Source organism: Impatiens glandulifera, chromosome 6, assembly GCF_907164915.1.
Source record: "Impatiens glandulifera chromosome 6, dImpGla2.1, whole genome shotgun sequence".
Taxonomy (NCBI): Eukaryota; Viridiplantae; Streptophyta; class Magnoliopsida; order Ericales; family Balsaminaceae; genus Impatiens; species Impatiens glandulifera.
The window spans coordinates 54,375,448-54,395,786 of NC_061867.1; the positions used below are offsets into that span (position 1 = coordinate 54,375,448).

Consider the following 20,339-nt stretch of genomic DNA (forward strand, 5'->3'; position numbering starts at 1 on the left):
TAAAAAAAACAAGTTTAATGAGTTTTCAAATTCCATTAAGAAAGTTTTAAATCAAATGGGGATGGAACTAATTTTTTTAAATATATTATCTCATATAAATTATTTTAAAATAAATCAATATATAATTTTTTTTAAATTCAAGATCTAACTTCCAATTTGAATTATCCAAAGGCCAACAAGTGTTGGGATTTGGGACTTGATAATTGTGAACGGAAAGTCATGGTCCTACTCCTACCGAACATACAAACAAATTTATTATTTTTTGTAAAATTTAAAACAAATAAATAAAAATCATTTCTATATATGATAAATATGTGTTGACAATTTGACTTGCAGTTGTAATATTCTGATAATTCCTAAAAGAACAAAAGAACATATGTTTGGCAATCCCCACATCCAAAAGGAGAAGTCATAAATTCTTCAGCAAAAACTTATTCTCAATTTTAAATAGTTAAAACATTTAAGTTTTAACATGTAATTAGAACTATTAAACTAAAATAATATATCACTTATTTATAATCAAGTATTTCAAATTCATTTCCCATAAATTAAAATGTGGGATATTACAAACTATATCATTTGTTTATATTATGTGAAGATAGCACTTGTTTTAAAAGAATGATAATAATATGAATCTTATGAAAATTATAGTGAAAAAGAAAATTACTAAAAAAATTGAGAGTGAACAATAATTTAGGTTTGATTCCTACTAAATTTTTAAATTGAGATGGGAGTTTGATCCAATTATTTTGAAAATTGTGATAATTGCATTCTAGGTTAAAAAAATTGTAATAATAAAGTAGGCAAGGATTGGAAGTGTGCATGTTTGCCAAATGTAACAAAAATAATTTGTAAGATGAAAAATAATAATATATGATTTCTCCATCGGTTCTTCAAACTTGTAACCAACAAACAATGAAACACACTTTCTCTCTTCCACATTTATATTCATGTTTATCTATTTCATTTTTTATAAATATATTTAAAATAAACATTATCCATTGCTTTTTCAAATAAATGACAATTGAGGAAATTAGACATACATTTTCGACATTACACTATATTTTTTAATAAAAATATAAAATTTCTTTAATAAAATTGTATAAATAGATTTTTAATATATCCGATAATAAAAAATAAAATTGTATAAATAGATTTTTAATATATCCGATAATAAAAAATAAAATTAAAATTCTTATCAAATATAAAAAATAAATATATATTTAATTGTATTTATTAGTGTTCTAACAGGATTAAAATATCATCACTACATATAATCCAATAATATCTAAAATTTCATTTTCAAGTGAAAATTGTCTTCATTGAGAAATAAACATAGGTTATAAAAAGATGAATTATTTGAGAATTATCAAAATAACCCAAACCTAAATGCTAAAATTTAAAACATAAACTTGTAAGGAAGATAAAATTGGTAATGAAAATGATAAGCAACCAATGAGCACAAAGATATCCATGATGAAAAAAACTTGGTCAATAATATTTGTCCTTCAAGTAAAGAATAAATGCCAAAGAAAACAATTCAAAATTCAACAATTTAGTCGTAAAAATATTTTCCCCCAACAAAACTCCAAATTGAAAATCAAGAAACCCTTTTCCTATGATGAGCTATTAAGCCATGGAAACATGTTGGGTGAAGATGGCAATCGCGCTGTTAGAACTTCAACACCGGTTTCAGTCACCTCCAAGATAACAACAAAGAATCAAAATCGGGAATTCAAAATATGTGCAAGAAATGTAGAATGGAAATTTACCAAAAGAGTGTGTTCAAACTGGGCACTACGTTTTCCATCTTCCGTAACAGCAGTCCAACCATCAGGCCACATCCTATCGCGCCAAACACCTACACGAAGAATTTCTCAATTATATTCGGTTTTTATTCTATTTTTTTGAAAATCATTGGATATTCTTCTTATAAAACATACCAGCATTGATCATAGGCTCTATTGTAAAAACCTGCCCAGCTTTCATGATGCCAACAGCTTTATTTCCTAATAGAATGTTTTTAAGGTCCATTAGAAAAAATAAGATTTAATAATTTAACTACAATGATCATATCATATGTATAATACTTGAATAATGAGGAATATTTGGTGCACAATGGAAGAGCTCTCCGATGCCATGACCACAGTATGATTTGACCTGCCATGATTATCGAAGTTAGTAATAATTGATCTTTTTACAGTCTAGAGGTAAATAAATAAATCACTTACCACGGAGAAACCTGTCATCGAAGCATGCCGACTGATCACTTCCCCAACTTCCCTGAAACGCACCCCTGGTTTTACTGTTGACATGAATTAGCAAGTCAGATCAAGATGTTGGGCATATTTCGAAACCTTGAATCTGTGTCTGACTAAGTTTGTCGTTCGTTTACATCCAAATAAAATAATATGACCAAAAAAAGTGTTTCAAAACAAATTTATGCATGAGCTTTTTCAATTGATCTTAGATAACAGATTTGTTTACCCAAATTGTGTGATAATTTAACAGATGATATTGAAACTTAATAAAAAAACATTCATATTAATTTCTTCAATTGTATTTTTGCCCAAATTGAAAAGGGTTCATGTATAAAATTTGTCCTTTTTTCTAATAGAAGACTTGAATATAAGACAAATTTCTGTAGTATTTAGGGTAAATTCTTTTTGAATGTTTACCACGAGCCTACTTGGTATCATGATTTTTCATCACGATAATGATACAAAAAAATCTACAATTGTTATGTTTTTTAAAAATCACAATCATTTATAAAATAAATTGGATAGTGATCTAGAAAACAGCCAAAACAAAGGAGAAAAAATACCAATGGCTATTGCCTTCTCCAAACACTCATAAGTACTCTGGACCAGACGCTTAGATTCTTCATCAACATTGCCCACAAAATAGGTTTCATTCAAATCTCCTGTACAAAGAAAGAGTGGTGGTAGATCACCAAAGGCATTGAGTTAACTGTTGCCACACCCTCGAAGAACCAACGAAACACAAAATATCTTCTTACCATGAACACCTTTGTAATAGACTGTCACGTCAACATTTACAATATCGCCATCCTCCAATTTCCTAAAACAAATTAGTTTTCATTAAACAAGAATGAAAAGGAAGTAGAGTTCAATAATTTTATCATATTAGCTCCATCCACTTTCATTCCAAAAGATTTGTTTAGGGTCATGGGCTCATGGCAGTGGGGAGTCATACAAGCCTCCCCCGGGGAATAAACTCCCGACACCCACAAAAAACCTCTAATAAAGAATATTTTATTCACAAGTGAATAAGAGTGAAAAAATAGTATAAACCTAAATTTCTACTCATCTGCTGTTTAAGTTCCTTCTAAATACACATTTACAACCTTTTGGCTTAGCTCCAGCAAGTAAGTCAACTATTTCCCATGTATGATTCGTCATTTTCAATCAAATTCACTATATATTGTCTCTTTCCAAAGTGAACTAATATGTGAGGAAATAGCATCATTAGGTTAACAAGTCTCATCTAATAACAACATATAAAAACCATTTCCTATGTTTTTCTCCCTTTGAAATACTTTTACATCAAACATATCAAGCTCAAGTTAACGTGCGGTTGCATAGATTAGTTTTACACGGGAGATTTTAAAGGAATGCTCTTTTCAGCATTATTTGACTCAATAATTGTATTTCTATCTAAATGTAACTTTTGAAATCTAAAAATCCATACGCAATGCTATTCTCAACATAATCAATGAACATGCAAAACTGAAAAAATACAATACACATACACACCTTGCATCTGGAATACCATGGCATATTATTTCATTAACAGAGCTGTCACATATAAAATAAAAATTCATCAGCATATGATACATCAATATCTTTTCAAGTGCAGAGCACATGTAACTATGACAACACAGAGAAGAAGTACCTACGTGCAGCAAGACTTTGGAAAGAAATGATAATTTAATGGAGACGGATATGCCCCTGCATCAAGTAATGCAGAACAATAAATAAACAAGCTGATAGAGCCACTGAATATATTATAGATGTCTAAATTCCAAGAAGATGGCATTTATCCATGCCAAACTTGAAAGTTTTGTAAGACATAACTACAATGAACACATCAAAATGCAATTTCAAATAATATCTAGAACCAATGTAACTTCCAGCCAAAAACAGCCTGAGAAAAAGAAATAAAATATCCTAATGTTTAGACTTTAGAGGCAAATTTTATATCATAGTTTACTAGAAATGCATAAGGTCTAGCAGCAGGGTTATGAAAAAATGTTTTTAACTATTACACAACCCACCAAATATTCCCACAGAACATGATCAATTTCAAGTAAAAATAAGAGATCTCAAGGAATGGGCACTATAAATCGTTCAACAGTTTTCTCATATGAGGATAGCATATTTCGACAATTACCCAAGACAAAAGAAAAGGCAACAAGCTGGTACAATATAATAAACTTCAAGCTTCTTCCTAAATTTCCTAGTATATTGTCTTCTTTTTTTTCTTTGTGCTAACTAGATTCTTTCCTTTGGTTGTAAATTCAGTTGTGTCTTTTCATCTCTATTTTGAAAGACATATATGTATTCTTGTTTGGGATGTTGTGCTTCAGCTTCCATCACATGTTTCTTCCTTTAGTGTGAGACTGTGAGTTCATTCCCTTTGTAATTTACATCTGGCTACTACATTGGATATATATCTTTCCTATAATATATCATCTCCAGAAATTTTACTACAAATCTCAGATTCAACATACCAGCAGCAATTGTTGCTTCATGAACAACATCATCAATTTCATCAGTGGTCACGCCAGGACGAATAACACGAGCAGCTGCATCCAGAACCTCCCTAGCAATCTACATAATTGACGTCAGATATAATTTAATCTTGGTAAGGAAATATAATTTAACTATCAAGAGGCTGAAAGAAGAAGGTAATAAGCACAACAAAACTACTGAGACAAAGAACCAAGGGATAAAAGAAATTAGATCTTACTCGTGAAGTCTCTTTCAATCTGGAAATTAGATCTGGAGATTTTATCTTCAAAAGAAAAACATTATATCAGCGATCACTTAAATGTACCAATTATTAAACCACGTGTAATGCATGCCTATACATTCAACACAATACTCAACCTTCTAGCCAAATGAAGCCATTCCCATTAAAAATCCTTGATCGCTAAGCATAACTTTTGCCAATGACTGTGTTTGTCTGGGGTGTTTTCTCTCCCTACCTCTCTCTCTAATTCCCCAACAGAAGATTTCCCATATATTATTAAAGAAGCATAATCATGCAACAAATTAGAGAAGGATGCTAATCACCCTTCACATTTTTATTTGAGGAATTTCAACATTCAATAAATGTTCCTACTTTACTTCAAATGTACTTCAATTGACTGTACTTCAATTGACTGCTTAGCAATTTGAAAGAGAGGTGCAACCTGATCTTGCAGAATATCATGGTATGTAAAGTTTGTTTTACATTTAATCTATTAAAACCACACCTATGTTTGACATCTTGATTATAACTGAATAATTTCTGAAACGCTGTGATATTTATGAATCTTGAAAAGTGCGAACGATTAGACAAACAGAGAATAATATTACCTATAGTTTAAACAAAATTTCAAAAAAAGAAGAAATACCTCAACAACATGCTGAAAATCACTGTTAGGCTCAATTTTTGGGATTCCCTGCAAAGACAGAATCAAGAAAAGTATGAAATGTTAGGAGTAATCATCTAGCTTGGAAGCTATAAGTTCAGATATTATTCAATTGCATAGAAGACTCTAATCAAGTCCAAGTGTAGAAACAGAAAATACTTGGAAAGGAAATTATAAGTAAATATGAGACTAAATCACAAAGATATTAGACTAAAAAGATACAAATAAATCAACTCACATCTAAAGCCCAGTCTGGTCGATCAATATGAGCAGGTACAACACGTGTTTTTGATATGGGATGGGGCCTAAGTGTTCTGTACAACAACCCAAATTAATTTTATTTTAAGGAAATAGAAAGTATGTTTACAGAAACAAAGAAAATAAGGTTTCACTTCAATTCAAAGTAACTTATGAATTAAACAACTTGTTTTAAATATTACAGTTGAATAAATAATGATTTAAATATTGTTGAATATGGATTTACTTCTTCCTTGATATACATTTATTTTTATATGTACTGTATAACAAAGTTAGAAAATTAATAAGTATCAATATATTTGTGAATATAAATGTAGTTTTTTTGTGCTTAATTATAATTATAAAGTAAAACAGAAGAACAAGAATCTATCAGTATTGTTAGAAACATACCCAGTCCAATTAAATTGGGGAACCTTTGGTGACCGGCCCTGCCCTTTTCTTGTACAATATAACCAACCATCATTAAGAGAACCCGAATCTTGTCCACCAGTACTAGAAATCTTTGCCTTTGAATGAACTGCTTTATGAGAACTCCATGATGCCTTAAAACAGTCCTGGGAACTGGAGAGACACAAAATGCAACACTATGAAGGAAAGAGACTAACCATATTGGCCAAAAAACAATCCACAATTTATATATTTTGGGGGTAAGAAATCCACAGTTATTTAACAACAGATAAGAATGTAATTTTCTGCACAATAGATTCGTATATCATGCTTTCATTTCTCTTCCAATATCGTCACACAGTTCAAGCAGCAAACACAAAGTGTGCTTACTTAAATAAGATAATTGAAGAACCATTTGAAACCTATAATGTGATAACTTTACCTTATTGTTAAAGAATTTGTCTAAAAAAGCCCATGCATGGACAGATAAAATACAAAAGGGTGATTTCTGTATAATATATATTCATTAGGCACCCAAACCAAAAAAATTGTAGGTTGGATTTGGGTGAAACTCCTAACAAATGATATCTTGTAGGTAGAAATTAACACATTCCAACTGTGACATCTCATGTAGATAATGAAGTATAGGAGGACACACCACAAAAGAGAAAAGAAAACATATGTTTTGATTGTTCTGTCTCTATTCATACTAGCTTCCACATATGCAAAGTTCTCTATACTTCTATGTAAATGAATGTTTGTAAATCCATAAAGAAACAAAAAAGACTCATAAAACCGGGAAATCAGTGCAAACCAGAATGCTGCGCCCTCCCGAGGAAGCTTTAGTTCCACACATTTAGGACATCTACATAAAGAAGAAGGAAACAAATGATGTTATAAATCTTCTTTTTAAACCAAAGAGCCCTTATAGATCGATAGAATGAGTAATAAGAGCATGATCTACATGTAAAAAATCAACATTCTTGAGATATCTAAATGATTTAAAACACCTAGGAAAGAGAAAAGTAACATTAGTACACAGTTTTCAATCAAGATTAACAAGAATAAGGCAAGATAATTGATGAATACTGAAAAAAAAAACAGAAAGCAGATCGCCAGTTGTGGAGCTATACAAGCTCGCACATGCAAAGAAAGAAATGATATATATTATAGAATTGGATCATCTTCAGGACAGTTCATCAAAGAATTAGGTTTAGATTATGATTACGTACTGAAGATTAGCAGGCTTTCCACACTTAACGCATGCTAAGGCACAAGTTGAAGTATCCGATTCTCCTGCCATGAATCTCTGTAGACCGAATCAAGAGATAATTTAGTAAAATGGATAGAAAATTACAGAAGATTTCGTTTTCTTGTATAAAAGATGATAGAAAATCGGTAGGTTTTTTTGAAAACGCACCTCAAAATTGTGGTAGAGTTGGCGGTGGTGGCGACGAACAGAGGGAGGGTTTTGGGGAGAAGCTAATAATTAGGGTTTCTCAGCAGCCAGCAAGAAACTTCAAGAAATATGGATAGTAAAGCTTAAGCTTGTCTTAATATTTTTTATATATTTTTTAGAAAATAATAAAGATATTAACAAATAAAGAAAATAAATATTATGCATAAATAAATAACAATTATTACAATATTTTAATAATATATACACTATACTGAAACAGCATATGGTTGAAATTTTTTTATTAATATATAAGTTTTTTTAAATGATTGATATGTATTACTATTATAAAAAGTCGTTTAAGCAAAATATTACATAAAAATAAAATAAAACAATTGTTATTTAATAGGTTATCGAGAAAAAAATGTTAAACTCTTTTTGTGGTTTTAATAGCTTATTAGAATAAATTTTGCAAAATGTCATAATAAAAGTATTATCGAAAGTTAGACGATTTATCTTTAACTTTCAATAATATTTGTCTTATCACGCATCAATTCAAACTTTTCAAAAATTATTCAAAGACTCGAGTATTACTGGGTGAATCTCATTAATACTTCACAAAAGATTTCAGATACTAAAAACCATCGATAATTTAAAAGTAATTGAGTTGTCGCTTCAACTTTTTCGTGACACAAACGACAACGACTTACGATAATACAATATTTTTACATGCACATATCATTCGTAAGAATTATATTGTGAATAAAACTACATCTAAAGAACAAGATTTTGAATGAAAACTTTAACTCTAAAAACTTCTCACAATAAAATATATATGAAATCATCTTAGCTAGTAATATCTCACATAAAAATTATGTGTGTCTAGTCAACGTATAATGTCTATTTCAAACATATCCATTTGCTTGTGTGTTGTGTCAAAAAGTAATGAGAAAAACTATCTCTAATATTTAATATTTTTTATATATAATTTTGTTATAATTATTTTATAGATTCAATACTATGTTTTATAAAACAAAATGATTTAGGACTATCTATATTTAGGAGTGAGTAAATGAATAAACTCAACAACATTTATTATCTAACATATATTCAACTCATATTATTCACAATATGTCAAAAAAATGTGGATCATAATAGAGGATCTATTCTGCCAATAACGTATTTCAGATCAATTTATTAATCACCTATAATAAATATGAGTTAAATTTTGTATTTTTATAATTTTACTTTTGAACAGAGAATATAAAATATTTATTTTTAAATATTTTGGACTTACAATGTTTATTTTTAAATATTGTGGACTTACAATATAGTGTAATTTAAATGGCACAATAATGATAACATATATATTTTAAACACTATAAATCTAAAATAATCAAAACCAATATTTCTCAAATTTCAGACGAAAATGGAACTCCGGTTGCTGGAATCCACGAATCCCCGTTTATAAAATTCTTCACGTCAAAAAAACTCGCTTGTTTATCATCCTTTATCACATGATAACCCGGCCATTTTACTCGCCCCAAAGTATTAGACCCATTACCTATATTCATGTACTCTCCATAATACAATGTTGAAAGTCCAAAATTCCCAATCCATTCGGTCCATCCCCTGGGATCGATCACGCCATCCATGTATGTCTTCACAAAAACCGTCCTCGAATACATTTTCCAAGGCCGGCCTAAATAACTCTTGAATCGGGCTTGGAAGGGCATGAATTCCAGGGACGGTCTGACCCTTGAGTTTAGTATTGAGATCCCTGTGTTTTCTATCGGATTGTCTCTCCCTTGGGCTGTGATTACGTTTTCTTGGTTGTCCAACGGCTTCCTTAATAATATGTCGCAATTTTGGAAAACCGTGGCGGAGTTTCCAAATATGAAGTCGATGGTACCATAAATGTGACAATCGCGATAGAATTGACGGAGGGAGTGGGTGAAGAGTGTGTCTTGATATCCTTTGATGCTACATCGATAGAAAACAGCTAGGTCGGATTCGACTCTAAGTGCTACCGCTTGATATTTTGTTGGACCAGCCGTGTTCTCAAATGTCATGTCCCTCGCCCAAAATCCATCACCCGAAACTCCTACAAAATGAGATGTTTCATTTTTTTTTTAAACTTAATGTTATATTTAAAATACAAAACACGTGACATTTTCTTTTGTTTCTTGGTGGTTACCAAATGTGGCCGAGGTGATGGTGGTGGCCCCGTCATTAAAATTGCGATTTCCGGTTATGATTGTGAGGTCCATGCCATCTCCGACAAACATAATGTTTCTCATGTTACTATTTATCTCTACTTTTTCATTGTAAACTCCGGCTTTTACATGAACCACTAACCTTGTGGTTGAAGATATGTTGCGACTCATTATGGCTAGAGTCGCTAAAGCCATGTTAATGGTGATATAGTCGCCAGAGCCATCCTTGGCCACAACAATGTCGGCCTTTGAAGTTGCAAAGTTCCATGTTGACAAAATTCCCTTGTCTCGGTCCGAGCCAGGTCTAGTTTTCACACCTATAAAATCATACAAAAAGAATGTAACATATCGAACCAACAATTCAATAATCAACCATCTCAAACGGTTGTGATGAATTTTTTAGCCCATTTTTTTACCATAGTTAATAAAATCTTAATTTTCACCCAAAAATAATAATGTCCCAATAAGAAGTTAAATTGAAAGACAAAAAAAATGGTTACAAAAGGAGCCAAAAAAGAAATTGCCTATTGAAAATTGAATTAACCAATCACCTTTCCATTTAGCTCTACTCTCACAAAACTCCAACGCCTTCTCCAACGCCGATGTCAAGTTGTTCCCCATGACCGTCTTTTCAACCAACAAACGTAAATTCTCTTCGAACCCATCCAAACAAGTCCTATGGCTAGCCAAGGCAGCACTCAACCACGTTAAGGCATCATCTCGATCTGAAAACAATGTCAAGCTGGCAATTCGCGGCCTAGAATCTTCATATAACTTGATACAATCAGCAATAGCCAAATCGGTTTCGCGAGCCGAAGAACCTTGTAGGGATGGAAATGCTCGAGACCACTCTATGGCTCTTGTGATTCCTTCTAAGGCATTATGAACCGGTTCGATGTCGTCGTCGAACCGAAGATTGTTGATATTTCTTGAGGTTGAATGAGAAAATGGAATGAGGAGAAGAAATATGAATATGATCATGAAATGATGAGACATTTTTTTTTTGGGAGGTTGAAACGATGGGAGATTGAAGAAGTTTTTATTGCAATGAGTGTGATAGAGTGAGGTTACTAACACATGGATGGACGTAGTTATAGGTGTTGTCTTGAGTAATAAATAGAAACTAGCTTAACCACACTTGGCATCCAATTGTAGATCAAGAATTGGAATTATTTAATTAGTTCCATCTTTTTTTATTAAATAATAATTTCATAAAAATAATGACCAATATATAGAGATATTTGGGGGAGAAACTAAACACTTCTTATTAAGTTTGAGATCTAAAATTACAAAGGGTAAAAGGTAAGTTCATTCCGATCATTAGAAACTACGAAAAAAATCATATTCATTGATTTTGACATTGAATAATTGAAAAACATATAAGATCTTTATATTGACTTAAGGGATTCGAGAAACTCAAAAAATTAGAAAAATAATATTAATGTTGTTTTATGCAATTTTTTTAAGACATAATATTGTTCATAGTTTCATTTTGATTAATTTATGATAATTGTGATCATGATGTGACTTTTTTTTTTTAATTATTCCATTTTTTCGAATGTTTATATAGTATATAAATGAAAAGATTCTTCATTTTCAAGTTTTATTTAATGAATTAATCAATTTAATAAATTTTATTAAAACTTATTTGATTAAAATATAATAAATTTATTTGTATTAAGCAATCTAATATTTGTTTGTTTAATAAAGTACTTGATTACAAGAATAATTTCTAATGTAAATTAAGCAATCTAACTTTCAAAACTCAAGATATTTATCTTCCTACTAAGATTAATATTAAATTTTAGAGTTAAGAAAACAAATTAATAATATATTTTTTTCATTTCTCGCTATCAAAACTTTAATTTATCAATATATTAAATTAAAGAAACATACTCCTTCATAAATATTTTTATATCTGAATTCGAATGAGAAACTAATGTTAAATTTTATTTTATTTTATTTTTGTTAGAGAGTGAGACATAACTTAATTAGATTCTTTATAAATTTATTAACGTTTTTTCATTTGAACTCTCAAACTCATATTCAAATCTAGATAAAAAAATGTATTTTCAGATTTGCGTATTATGTGTGCCTGATAAAAAAAAAAAATTATAATGTAGGAATGCAAGCATGACCTGTATAAACATGAAATTACTTTTAATTTAAGGCGTTCTAAATTAAAATCGAACATGGTGTGCCCGGTAATAATAGTAATTTCTGTCCCCAAATCCATGGTTTCCCTAATTTTCATCACTGAAAAAATCACCCTAAATTTATGATGATCTAACTTAATTCCAAACATTCAAGCATGAACAACTTAGCCAAACTAACAGATATACATCATAGTCCAACTTGTTCACAAAACAAAAAGACAACACATAAACAGATTTTCCAAACTAACACAAAAGAAGAAAAAGGTAAGCCTTGCCTAGCTAGTAGCTAAGCTAATTAATGAGGTGTCAATGTAATGTGGACAAATTCATAGTTAAAAATTGTTTCTTCTAAAATTACCTAGTTCATGTATACATTAAAAAAAAATTATTGTCTCTTACCTTATCCACTTACATTTCATTTTAAATATTTTTTTTTTGTAAATTAATTAGAAATATCTTATCATGTTGAAATAATGTTCTATTTTTTTTATAATTATATATTAACAAATTTAATAATATCTGTTTGTTTAAATTTAACTTCACTCGAACTCCAGGTATTTTTAAACAAGTCTAATATTTTTTCATTAAAACTCAACTCTAACTCTAATTTTTTCGAGGACAAAATTACCTTAAGACTAAGATGGACTTAAACCCAAAAAAAATTAACTACCTTTAGTTTCTTAATTTTTTTAATCTAATTCAATTCACCAGTTTGTATTTTTCAAGACATTCTAAATTTTATTTAAATTCATCGTAACTTTAATTTCTGAATTCGTTCGTAGGTATTTCCAAACTAATAACACATTTTAACCTTTAAATTCATGTTTTCAATTAATCAAAATGATCTTTTGATAATCTTCAAAATTTAGATAATTTATTTCATTCAGTAACCATCACAAATCACAGGATACAAGTTGGGATGCTCTCCCAAACTTGGTTAATAGAAGATATAGCAAAACAATAAAACTATAATATTCTTAATTTCTTTTTAAGAAAAAATAATTTTATAAAATAAAAGAACAACTTTTAAAAGTTTCTAACAAACAATTTTATTTAAATAAATTTTAGTTTATTGAAGACTATGGTCTCGTTTGATGAAAATGTTTTTGGGATAAAACTCAATTTTTATCCTAAAACTCAAACATCTTATCAACCATCAAATCAAATAATTTTATCATTTAAATATCAAAATTATCCTTTAATTTTATCCTCTCTCTAAATCATCATTCTCTCTTTACACCATATCCTCTAAAGTCAAAGAGAAAGTTAGTTATCAAATTTTAAAAAACATTTTTTTCTTATTTTTTTATCAAACAAAGATTTTTTTTTAAATAAAATCCAAATAATAAAAAAACTCTTTTCTCAAATAAGGTCTATTAGTGACTAGTAAACATAGGTCGCTATGAGCACTATTTTGGGTCTATATACTAATAATTAAATCTACAATTGTACTAGATAGGGAAAGACTAATTGCACATTAGATTTTGAAATGGTCCTGCCTACATATCTAATTTGTGCTTCTTATCTATTTTTTTTTAAAGAAATCTTATTTTAGGTAAAAAAATAAAATTAATGATATGATAAATAATATAAAATTGGTTAATAATTTGATATATATATATATATATTAACTATTAGGTTATTTAAATAATTTGGAGGGAGAAAAATATGATTATTGGTGATAATTTTAAGGAAATGATAATATTTTTTGTAAAATACTTTAAAGATATTGATATATATAAATAAAATAAATAATAATAATTTAAAATATATCATATTTTAGTATTTTGGTTAATAAATTTATTGATTTGATAGATGAAAAAAAATTGAAGTGATATTTGATTTTGTTGAGTTATTTAAAAAATCTAAATCCAAACATTATCCTTTCTCAACTAAAATAAATTTTCAAATATCTCATCAAACTAGCTAGTGTCCATGATTGCTTCTAAAGCAACTCACTTGACTATTGGACCTCCTTTAATAGTTTTTTTTATATATATTCTATCATTCACATTATTATTATTATTATAAAATAAGTTTTTTATCAACTAAAATATGAAAATACAATCACATTAATTTTATTAAATTTAAATTTTAAATATAAAATAACATTTTCATAATTTAACAAATTAAAAACTTAACTAACTTACTATTTTTTTATTTAAAAAAAACATAAAAATCATTGAGCTTGATTGGTTTTAGGTTTTTTAAAATTTCTATTGGTTCATAGAAAAATCTTATTTGATAAAGAAATAAGTTATTTAAGATTGTTAAAGATAATTATTAAAATAATTTTTGTATTTAAAATTTAAATTTAATAAAAATAAGTAAATATTTTAATATTTTTAGAGAATTATTAAAAATAACTTAAAAATAAACCCAAGAATTCTTGGGCCAAGATCAAACAAGTTATTGGTGGAACACTTGTTTTCAATGTCACTATTTAATTGAAATCACCCAAATAAAAGTGTGAAGTGATTATTTCTTTTAACAAAAAAAAATTGGTTCTCCTTTCATTAAAAAGGGTCTTTTAACAAAAGAAACATTAAAACATAATTATTAAATAATTAAAATCACGAACCATCAGAAAAACTGGCCAAGGTCTTGTTAAGATTGTAAATGTGCAAATGTTTAATTTCGATCATTTACCACAACTAATTTGTTGAAATCGGTTTGAGAATATATCCGTTTTGATTAATCAATTAAATTTTGATTTGATCATTTTCTGTTCGTAAAAAAAATATAAAATATATTTTAAAAATAAAACAATAATAATAATAATAAACTGTATATAAATCAGTTTAATATAAATAATTTGTTTAAAAAAACATTTATTATTATTTATATTTTTCAAATATATAGTCTAGTTTAATTTAAAAAATAACTATTATTAAGAGATGTCTAGATATTCCTTCCACTCAAACCAAATTATACTGATTTTTAAATTGGTTTAGCAGTTTGAACGGCATTTACTGATCAATCAAACCATTGGGCTGATTGGTTTAGGTATTTAAAAAACCATCATAATTCAATTGGGTCCATTAAATTGATTTTTAATTCAGTTTCAATCAATTTTAAAACTTTAGGCATATTGGTCTAGTTTTATCTATTTATAAAATTTTCGTAAAATGTTTAGTCACCAGATTGAGAAATGTATTAGGAACGGTCATATTTAGTAATAAGATGACGTTCATCAAAGGTTGTCAAATATATGATGTTGTATTAATAGTCAATGAGTGCATTGACTCAACTAATTTAAGATGTGACAAATGTGTTTTTGTCAAGTTAGACATTGAAAAAGCTTACAATCACGTCAATTGGGAGTTTTTGTTTGATGTAATGGGCAAAATGAGAATGGGTGCGAAATGGATTGGGTGGATTACTTTTTGTCTCTCAAAGGCTAAGTTTTTTGTCATTATTAATGGTAGTTCTTAGGGAGTTTTTGAGAGTTCTCAAGAGATTAGACATGGTGATCTACTCTCTAATTTCTTGTTCGTTATTGTTATAAAAACTCTCTAAAAAATGATAACATTTGTAGAAAACTCACTACTCATATGTGAAGTGAGTTATCAGTCAAGAATATATCTTTTTTCTATATCACATTTATTTTTCGTTGATGACACGCTCTGCATGGTTCAGGCTACCTACAAGAATTTTAAACATCATCGGGATATTTTATGGGTATTCGGTACATGTTTCGGTCTCGAGTGAATCTTAATAAGTTAGACATCTTTTTCTCAAAACCTATTTCGAATAGAAGAATGATAATGTTGGAAAATGTGCGGGGTTCAGAATTGGTGATCTTCCATCAACATACATTGGTATGCCATTGGGTGCTAAATTACGATTCAAGGTCTCTTAGGACCGGATTATCACTAAAATAAATGTAAATTGTCTAGATGGAAAAGTAAAATAATCTCTAACATATATGTTGTCTTTATTCATTCTTCTCAAGAGTGTGGTGGTGAAAATGGAGAGAATATGTGTAAATTTCTATGGGAATACTCTAACTCATCGTTTTTCTATTTATTTAGTTGAAATAAGGTTAAATATTTTAAAGATGAGGAAGGTTTGAATATTCGAGATCTTATTTTTTTAATAAGGTTCTTCTATCAAAATTGTGTTATAAATTTGTAATCGAACCGAATAATCTTTGGGTATCGATGATCAAATGTAAGTATGGTTACGATTGGTCTAGTTAGTTCACAAAAATGTCTTATTATCCAGCGGGGTGTAGCATTTAGAGGGGAATTTATTCTATGTGAGAAAGTTTTGTGAGCAATTTAGATTCCTTGTGGGGGATGATTCTTCGATCAGTGTTTAGGACGACAGTTGGTGTAGTGTCAAAAATCTAGCTACGACGTATCATGAGCTTGTTTCCATTGATATATGTAGAAATGTCACTATTAAGGATATGTTTGATCCTCGATCTAGTGATTTCGCTAGCCGAATTAGATATAGAAGGAGATTAACCATCATGGAGAGTTCGTCTCATAATATAATTTACTTTTGGTATGACGCAAACAAGTGTCCCTGTTTGAACAAGTCATTATGCGTTGACAATACATGGATAATTTTCATGTGGGACGTTGTTAAGTTGTTCGCTAAAATGAGTTCCTATAATTTCTGTTGGGAGAAACTTTGAGAGTTAATGATTTAATCCAAGATCTCATTATTTGGATTGAGCGTTATTTATTGTGGAATTCTTACGGATGATATGTGCATGAAAAAAGTTGTATTATGTAGGTCTGTCATATTAGCCACAACAATCCAAAATTTTCAACAACTGCCCAAAGACTCGGATATCACCCAATAAATCTCAATAATTGGGTTATCATCTCAAATATTTTGGTAGACTATCTGGTTGGAGAGAAATTGTCGAATTTTCACTGATCGTAGTCGTCCGATGCGTATCATTTATAATGTTAATATTATGATACTTTCTGAGATTCATTCCGTAAAATCAGTAGTATCTGTCGGAGAGTTAATTGTTTTTCCCGAGGACTTACAAGCTCGATAACCTATTTACTTTAGTAATGTTTTTTTCTATTTTTTGTTTTTGTTTATTTATTTATTCTTAATGTTATTTTTTGTCGTTGTGCTCAAACGATTTTCGTCATTTTTAATAGACATTTAAAAATAAAAAATAAAAAAATAACATACAAGTTAAATAAAATATAATAATATTATTTTTTCGACTAGGCCCCAAACTTTGGGAGCAGTCATATGTGTGTCGTGTTGCTTTATACCCTTCAACATGGCTTTATACCCTTCAACCATGTTGGTGGTTATTTTTCGAGTCCATCTCTTTATAACAAAAGAGAAGATCTTTATCGAATTTGTAGTTATTTTTTATTTTTCTAATAATTTCTTTTAAATTAATTTTTAATGTGAGGTTCTATTACATTATCCTCTAATAATATACACATTTTTTCGTTATTTTGACTATATTTGTTTGGCAAAAAATAATTCGACGTTAATTATCAATACTTGGACAAAGAAAAATTATCACCGCTCAGAATTTTAAGTAAAAAAAAATTCGACACAACTTCGTTGATTTACTCGACTTACTCTATCTCATTACTCATTATTATTAAACTAAAATTAGTCTATATTTCGAGTAACCCTGAAAATTTGTTGGATGATTTCCTAAATCTATATCTAAAATTTGTTATTTTATTATTTATAAATTAATATTATATTTTATAACTTTTAAATTTAATAAAATTAATTTTCTATAATATAAAAATAATAAACTCAAAAAAATCGAAAAAGAGTTGAAACCGGCTGCAATTTACAACTGAAGATTTCTGTAGTACTCAAAGCAGATCCCCCCGCCATGGATGTATGCGTCTAGCTCCAATCTCAACTGATCATACATATCTTACCAAATTCTAAGCTGAATTGAAGGATTGTAAGTTTGTAATCGATCATTTTCAATCTGAGATCCAATGGCGGATCCGAATGCAGAATTGTTGCAAGAATCAGGATGGGAGGAATTAAGGAAGGAAGCTTGCAAGATCGAGGGAGATCTCGATGTAAAACTCTCTAATTATAATATACTTGGCACCAGATTCACTCACGGAGGTTAGATTTCTCTCATCATCATCTTTCGACCTAGATTTATACTCGAATCGCATCTAGCCGATGTTGTATCAATTCATCTTCATCTTAATTTTGATTTACTGTTCGTGGAAGTTGGAATTTGCAAAGTATTTGAGAATTGAGTGTTTGCTTTCCTGATTTCTGCTTTATGTTTGGTTATGACCTTGATTTCAGCTTATTTTATGCTTGATCTGCTGTCGAATCGCATCTACTTCATGCATTTATTGATTTTAGCCATTGTTGTATCAATTCATCTTAATTTTGATTTACTGATTTCTGCTGTATGTTTGGTTATGAACTTGATTTGGCATGGCATCTCCATTAAACGATTTACATATAATCAGCTTGTTTGATGCTTTGACCTTGTTTAAGTCGAATCGCATCTACTTTATGCATTTATTGGTTTATTTTAGTCTGTATTTTGATTTACTGTTCGTGGAATTTGGAATTTGCAAGTGCCAGATTTACATTTCTATGAATTCCATGGTTGAGAATTGAGTGTTTGCTTTCTTGATTTCTGCTGTATGTTTGGTTATGACAATATGACCTTGATTTGGCATTTCCATTAAACGTTTTACATAAATCAGCTTGTTTGATGCTTGACCTTGTTTGAGTCGAATCGCATCTACTTTATGCATTTATTGGTTTATTTTAATCTGTATTTTGATTTACTGTTCGTGGAACTTGGAATTTGCAAGTGCCAGATTTACATTTCCATGAATTCCATGGTTGAGAATTCAGTGTTTTCTTTCTTGATTTCTGCAGTATGTTTGTTTATGAACTTGATTTGGCGTCTCTATTAAACGTTTTACATATAATTAGCTTGTTTGATGCTTGATCTTCTATCAAATGTAGAATAAAATGATGTTTAGTTACTTTGACAGTAAACTAGTTCGTGCCTTTTGAATAAGGTTTTTATTGTTTCCTGATCATATGTGTATGTATTAGGTTTCGTGGATAGTGTTTCTTCACCAAGCGCTGGTTCGGGAAGGTCATGGAAGTCTATGGAGATGGAAATTGAGTCATTGCTTGAGAAATTACTAGATATAAATGATTCAATGAGTAGATGTGCTGCCTCTGCTGCTCCCGCCACTTCTGTTACCCAGAAACTGGCTAGACACCGAGATATATTCCACGAATATGCTCAGGTTTAATTCTCTCCCCATCTGCAATCTTCTATTTCAGTTTTCTAGTAGTGACTGAATACTGTTTTCCATCAGGAATTTAGGCGAATCAAAGGTAACATAACCTCTATGAGAGAACATGCTGAACTTCTTAGTTCAGTTAAAGATGACATCAGTGATTACAAGGTGATTCTAGAGACTCTCTTTTCATGAGTTCTTATCGAAATTAAAGTTACTCCTACTCCTTTATGAGATTATCGATTTCGAACTTGGAAACATGATCAATGCAGGGATCAGGACCCATGTCACCAAGGATGCAGTTATTACGTGAAAGAGCAGCCATACATGGTAGCATAGCTCATGTAAGAAAATATGGTGTACAAATTGTTTTTGTTTTGTTCATTCTAGCTTCAACTATAAAGTTGTTATTAGTTGAAGGTTCTATCACACTTGTCTATCCGACTCTATATTGGTTGATTTTTCTTTTCTTTTGTTAGAAAATGGGGCGAGTGCCCAAAAACTACGAGGGTAGTCGCGTATATATGGTCTTGTTGCAATATTGCTAGTCAGGAATAATATCATCGTGTATAAATTGATGTGCAGATAGATGATGTAATAAGCCAAGCACAGTCCACCAGGGCAGCGTTAGGGTCACAACGCTCCATGTTTGCTGATGTTCAAGGGAAGGTGAAGCTACTGAGCGATAAGTTCCCAATTATCCGTGGCCTACTTGGTACATTTACAGTTGTGCTTATTATTATTGTCTCTTCTAAATTTGATTTGCTAAGAATCTTAGTAAGTATTGTTATTCATACCAGGTACGATTAGAAGGAAGAAATCGAAGGATACAATAATCCTGTCTGCTGTCATTGCTGCTTGTACGTTATTTCTCATAATCTATTGGCTTTCAAAGTAGCATATAAATAGTTTTGATGTTTTTTTTTACTGAAATGAACTATTTTAGATGAAAACGCCACTCGAAAACATTGACATTTTGAATATGTGTAATATGTTGAAACAATTTGAAGTTCATAGAGA

At 29.7% G+C, this 20,339-nt stretch overlaps 3 protein-coding genes across 3 annotated transcripts; 1 reads left to right on the forward strand and 2 right to left on the reverse strand.

The window, feature by feature from the left end:
- Positions 1–1,458: 1,458 nt before the first annotated feature.
- On the reverse strand, positions 1,459–7,846 carry LOC124941380 (methionine aminopeptidase 1A-like). Its single transcript, XM_047481691.1, has 17 exons — positions 7,725–7,846; positions 7,537–7,613; positions 7,119–7,169; positions 6,308–6,478; positions 5,898–5,973; positions 5,642–5,689; positions 4,993–5,037; positions 4,754–4,853; positions 3,920–3,971; positions 3,777–3,818; positions 3,020–3,081; positions 2,825–2,923; positions 2,232–2,305; positions 2,091–2,160; positions 1,944–2,009; positions 1,773–1,861; positions 1,459–1,700 (listed from the first exon to the last, which is right to left on the reverse strand). Exons 2-17 carry the CDS (start codon positions 7,605–7,607, stop codon positions 1,617–1,619), a joined length of 1,200 nt encoding a protein of 399 aa, XP_047337647.1. The 5' UTR covers positions 7,608–7,613; positions 7,725–7,846; the 3' UTR covers positions 1,459–1,616.
- Positions 7,847–9,112: 1,266 nt separating this feature from the next.
- On the reverse strand, positions 9,113–10,912 carry LOC124943920 (pectinesterase-like). The gene is made up of 3 exons (XM_047484376.1): positions 10,468–10,912; positions 9,898–10,233; positions 9,113–9,804 (listed from the first exon to the last, which is right to left on the reverse strand). The coding sequence occupies exons 1-3, from the start codon at positions 10,910–10,912 to the stop codon at positions 9,113–9,115; spliced, it is 1,473 nt and encodes a 490-aa protein (XP_047340332.1).
- Positions 10,913–17,864: 6,952 nt separating this feature from the next.
- On the forward strand, positions 17,865–20,335 carry LOC124941969 (Golgi SNAP receptor complex member 1-2-like). Its single transcript, XM_047482361.1, has 6 exons — positions 17,865–18,159; positions 19,126–19,325; positions 19,398–19,487; positions 19,592–19,663; positions 19,905–20,034; positions 20,120–20,335. Exons 1-6 carry the CDS (start codon positions 18,024–18,026, stop codon positions 20,215–20,217), a joined length of 726 nt encoding a protein of 241 aa, XP_047338317.1. The 5' UTR covers positions 17,865–18,023; the 3' UTR covers positions 20,218–20,335.
- The last annotated feature ends 4 nt before the right edge of the window (positions 20,336–20,339 follow it).

What these genes read in the sequence shown, in the direction of transcription:
- LOC124941380 (XM_047481691.1), bottom strand. Translation starts at nt 7,607, where the DNA reads ATGGCAGGAGAATCGGATACTTCAACTTGTGCCTTAGCATGCGTTAAG. An exon ending in CCCCAATTTAATTGGACTGG is followed by an intron (nt 5,974 to 6,307) that starts GTATGTTTCTAA and finishes GTTGTTGTACAG; the next exon opens with AACACTTAGGCCCCATCCCA. An exon ending in TGAAGCAACAATTGCTGCTG is followed by an intron (nt 3,972 to 4,753) that starts GTATGTTGAATC and finishes TACTTGATGCAG; the next exon opens with GGGCATATCCGTCTCCATTA.
- LOC124943920 (XM_047484376.1), bottom strand. Translation starts at nt 10,912, where the DNA reads ATGTCTCATCATTTCATGATCATATTCATATTTCTTCTCCTCATTCCA. An exon ending in GAGTAGAGCTAAATGGAAAG is followed by an intron (nt 10,234 to 10,467) that starts GTGATTGGTTAA and finishes ATGATTTTATAG; the next exon opens with GTGTGAAAACTAGACCTGGC. An exon ending in CATCACCTCGGCCACATTTG is followed by an intron (nt 9,805 to 9,897) that starts GTAACCACCAAG and finishes CTCATTTTGTAG; the next exon opens with GAGTTTCGGGTGATGGATTT.
- LOC124941969 (XM_047482361.1), top strand. Translation starts at nt 18,024, where the DNA reads ATGGCGGATCCGAATGCAGAATTGTTGCAAGAATCAGGATGGGAGGAA. An exon ending in ATGACATCAGTGATTACAAG is followed by an intron (nt 19,488 to 19,591) that starts GTGATTCTAGAG and finishes TGATCAATGCAG; the next exon opens with GGATCAGGACCCATGTCACC. An exon ending in TACATGGTAGCATAGCTCAT is followed by an intron (nt 19,664 to 19,904) that starts GTAAGAAAATAT and finishes ATTGATGTGCAG; the next exon opens with ATAGATGATGTAATAAGCCA.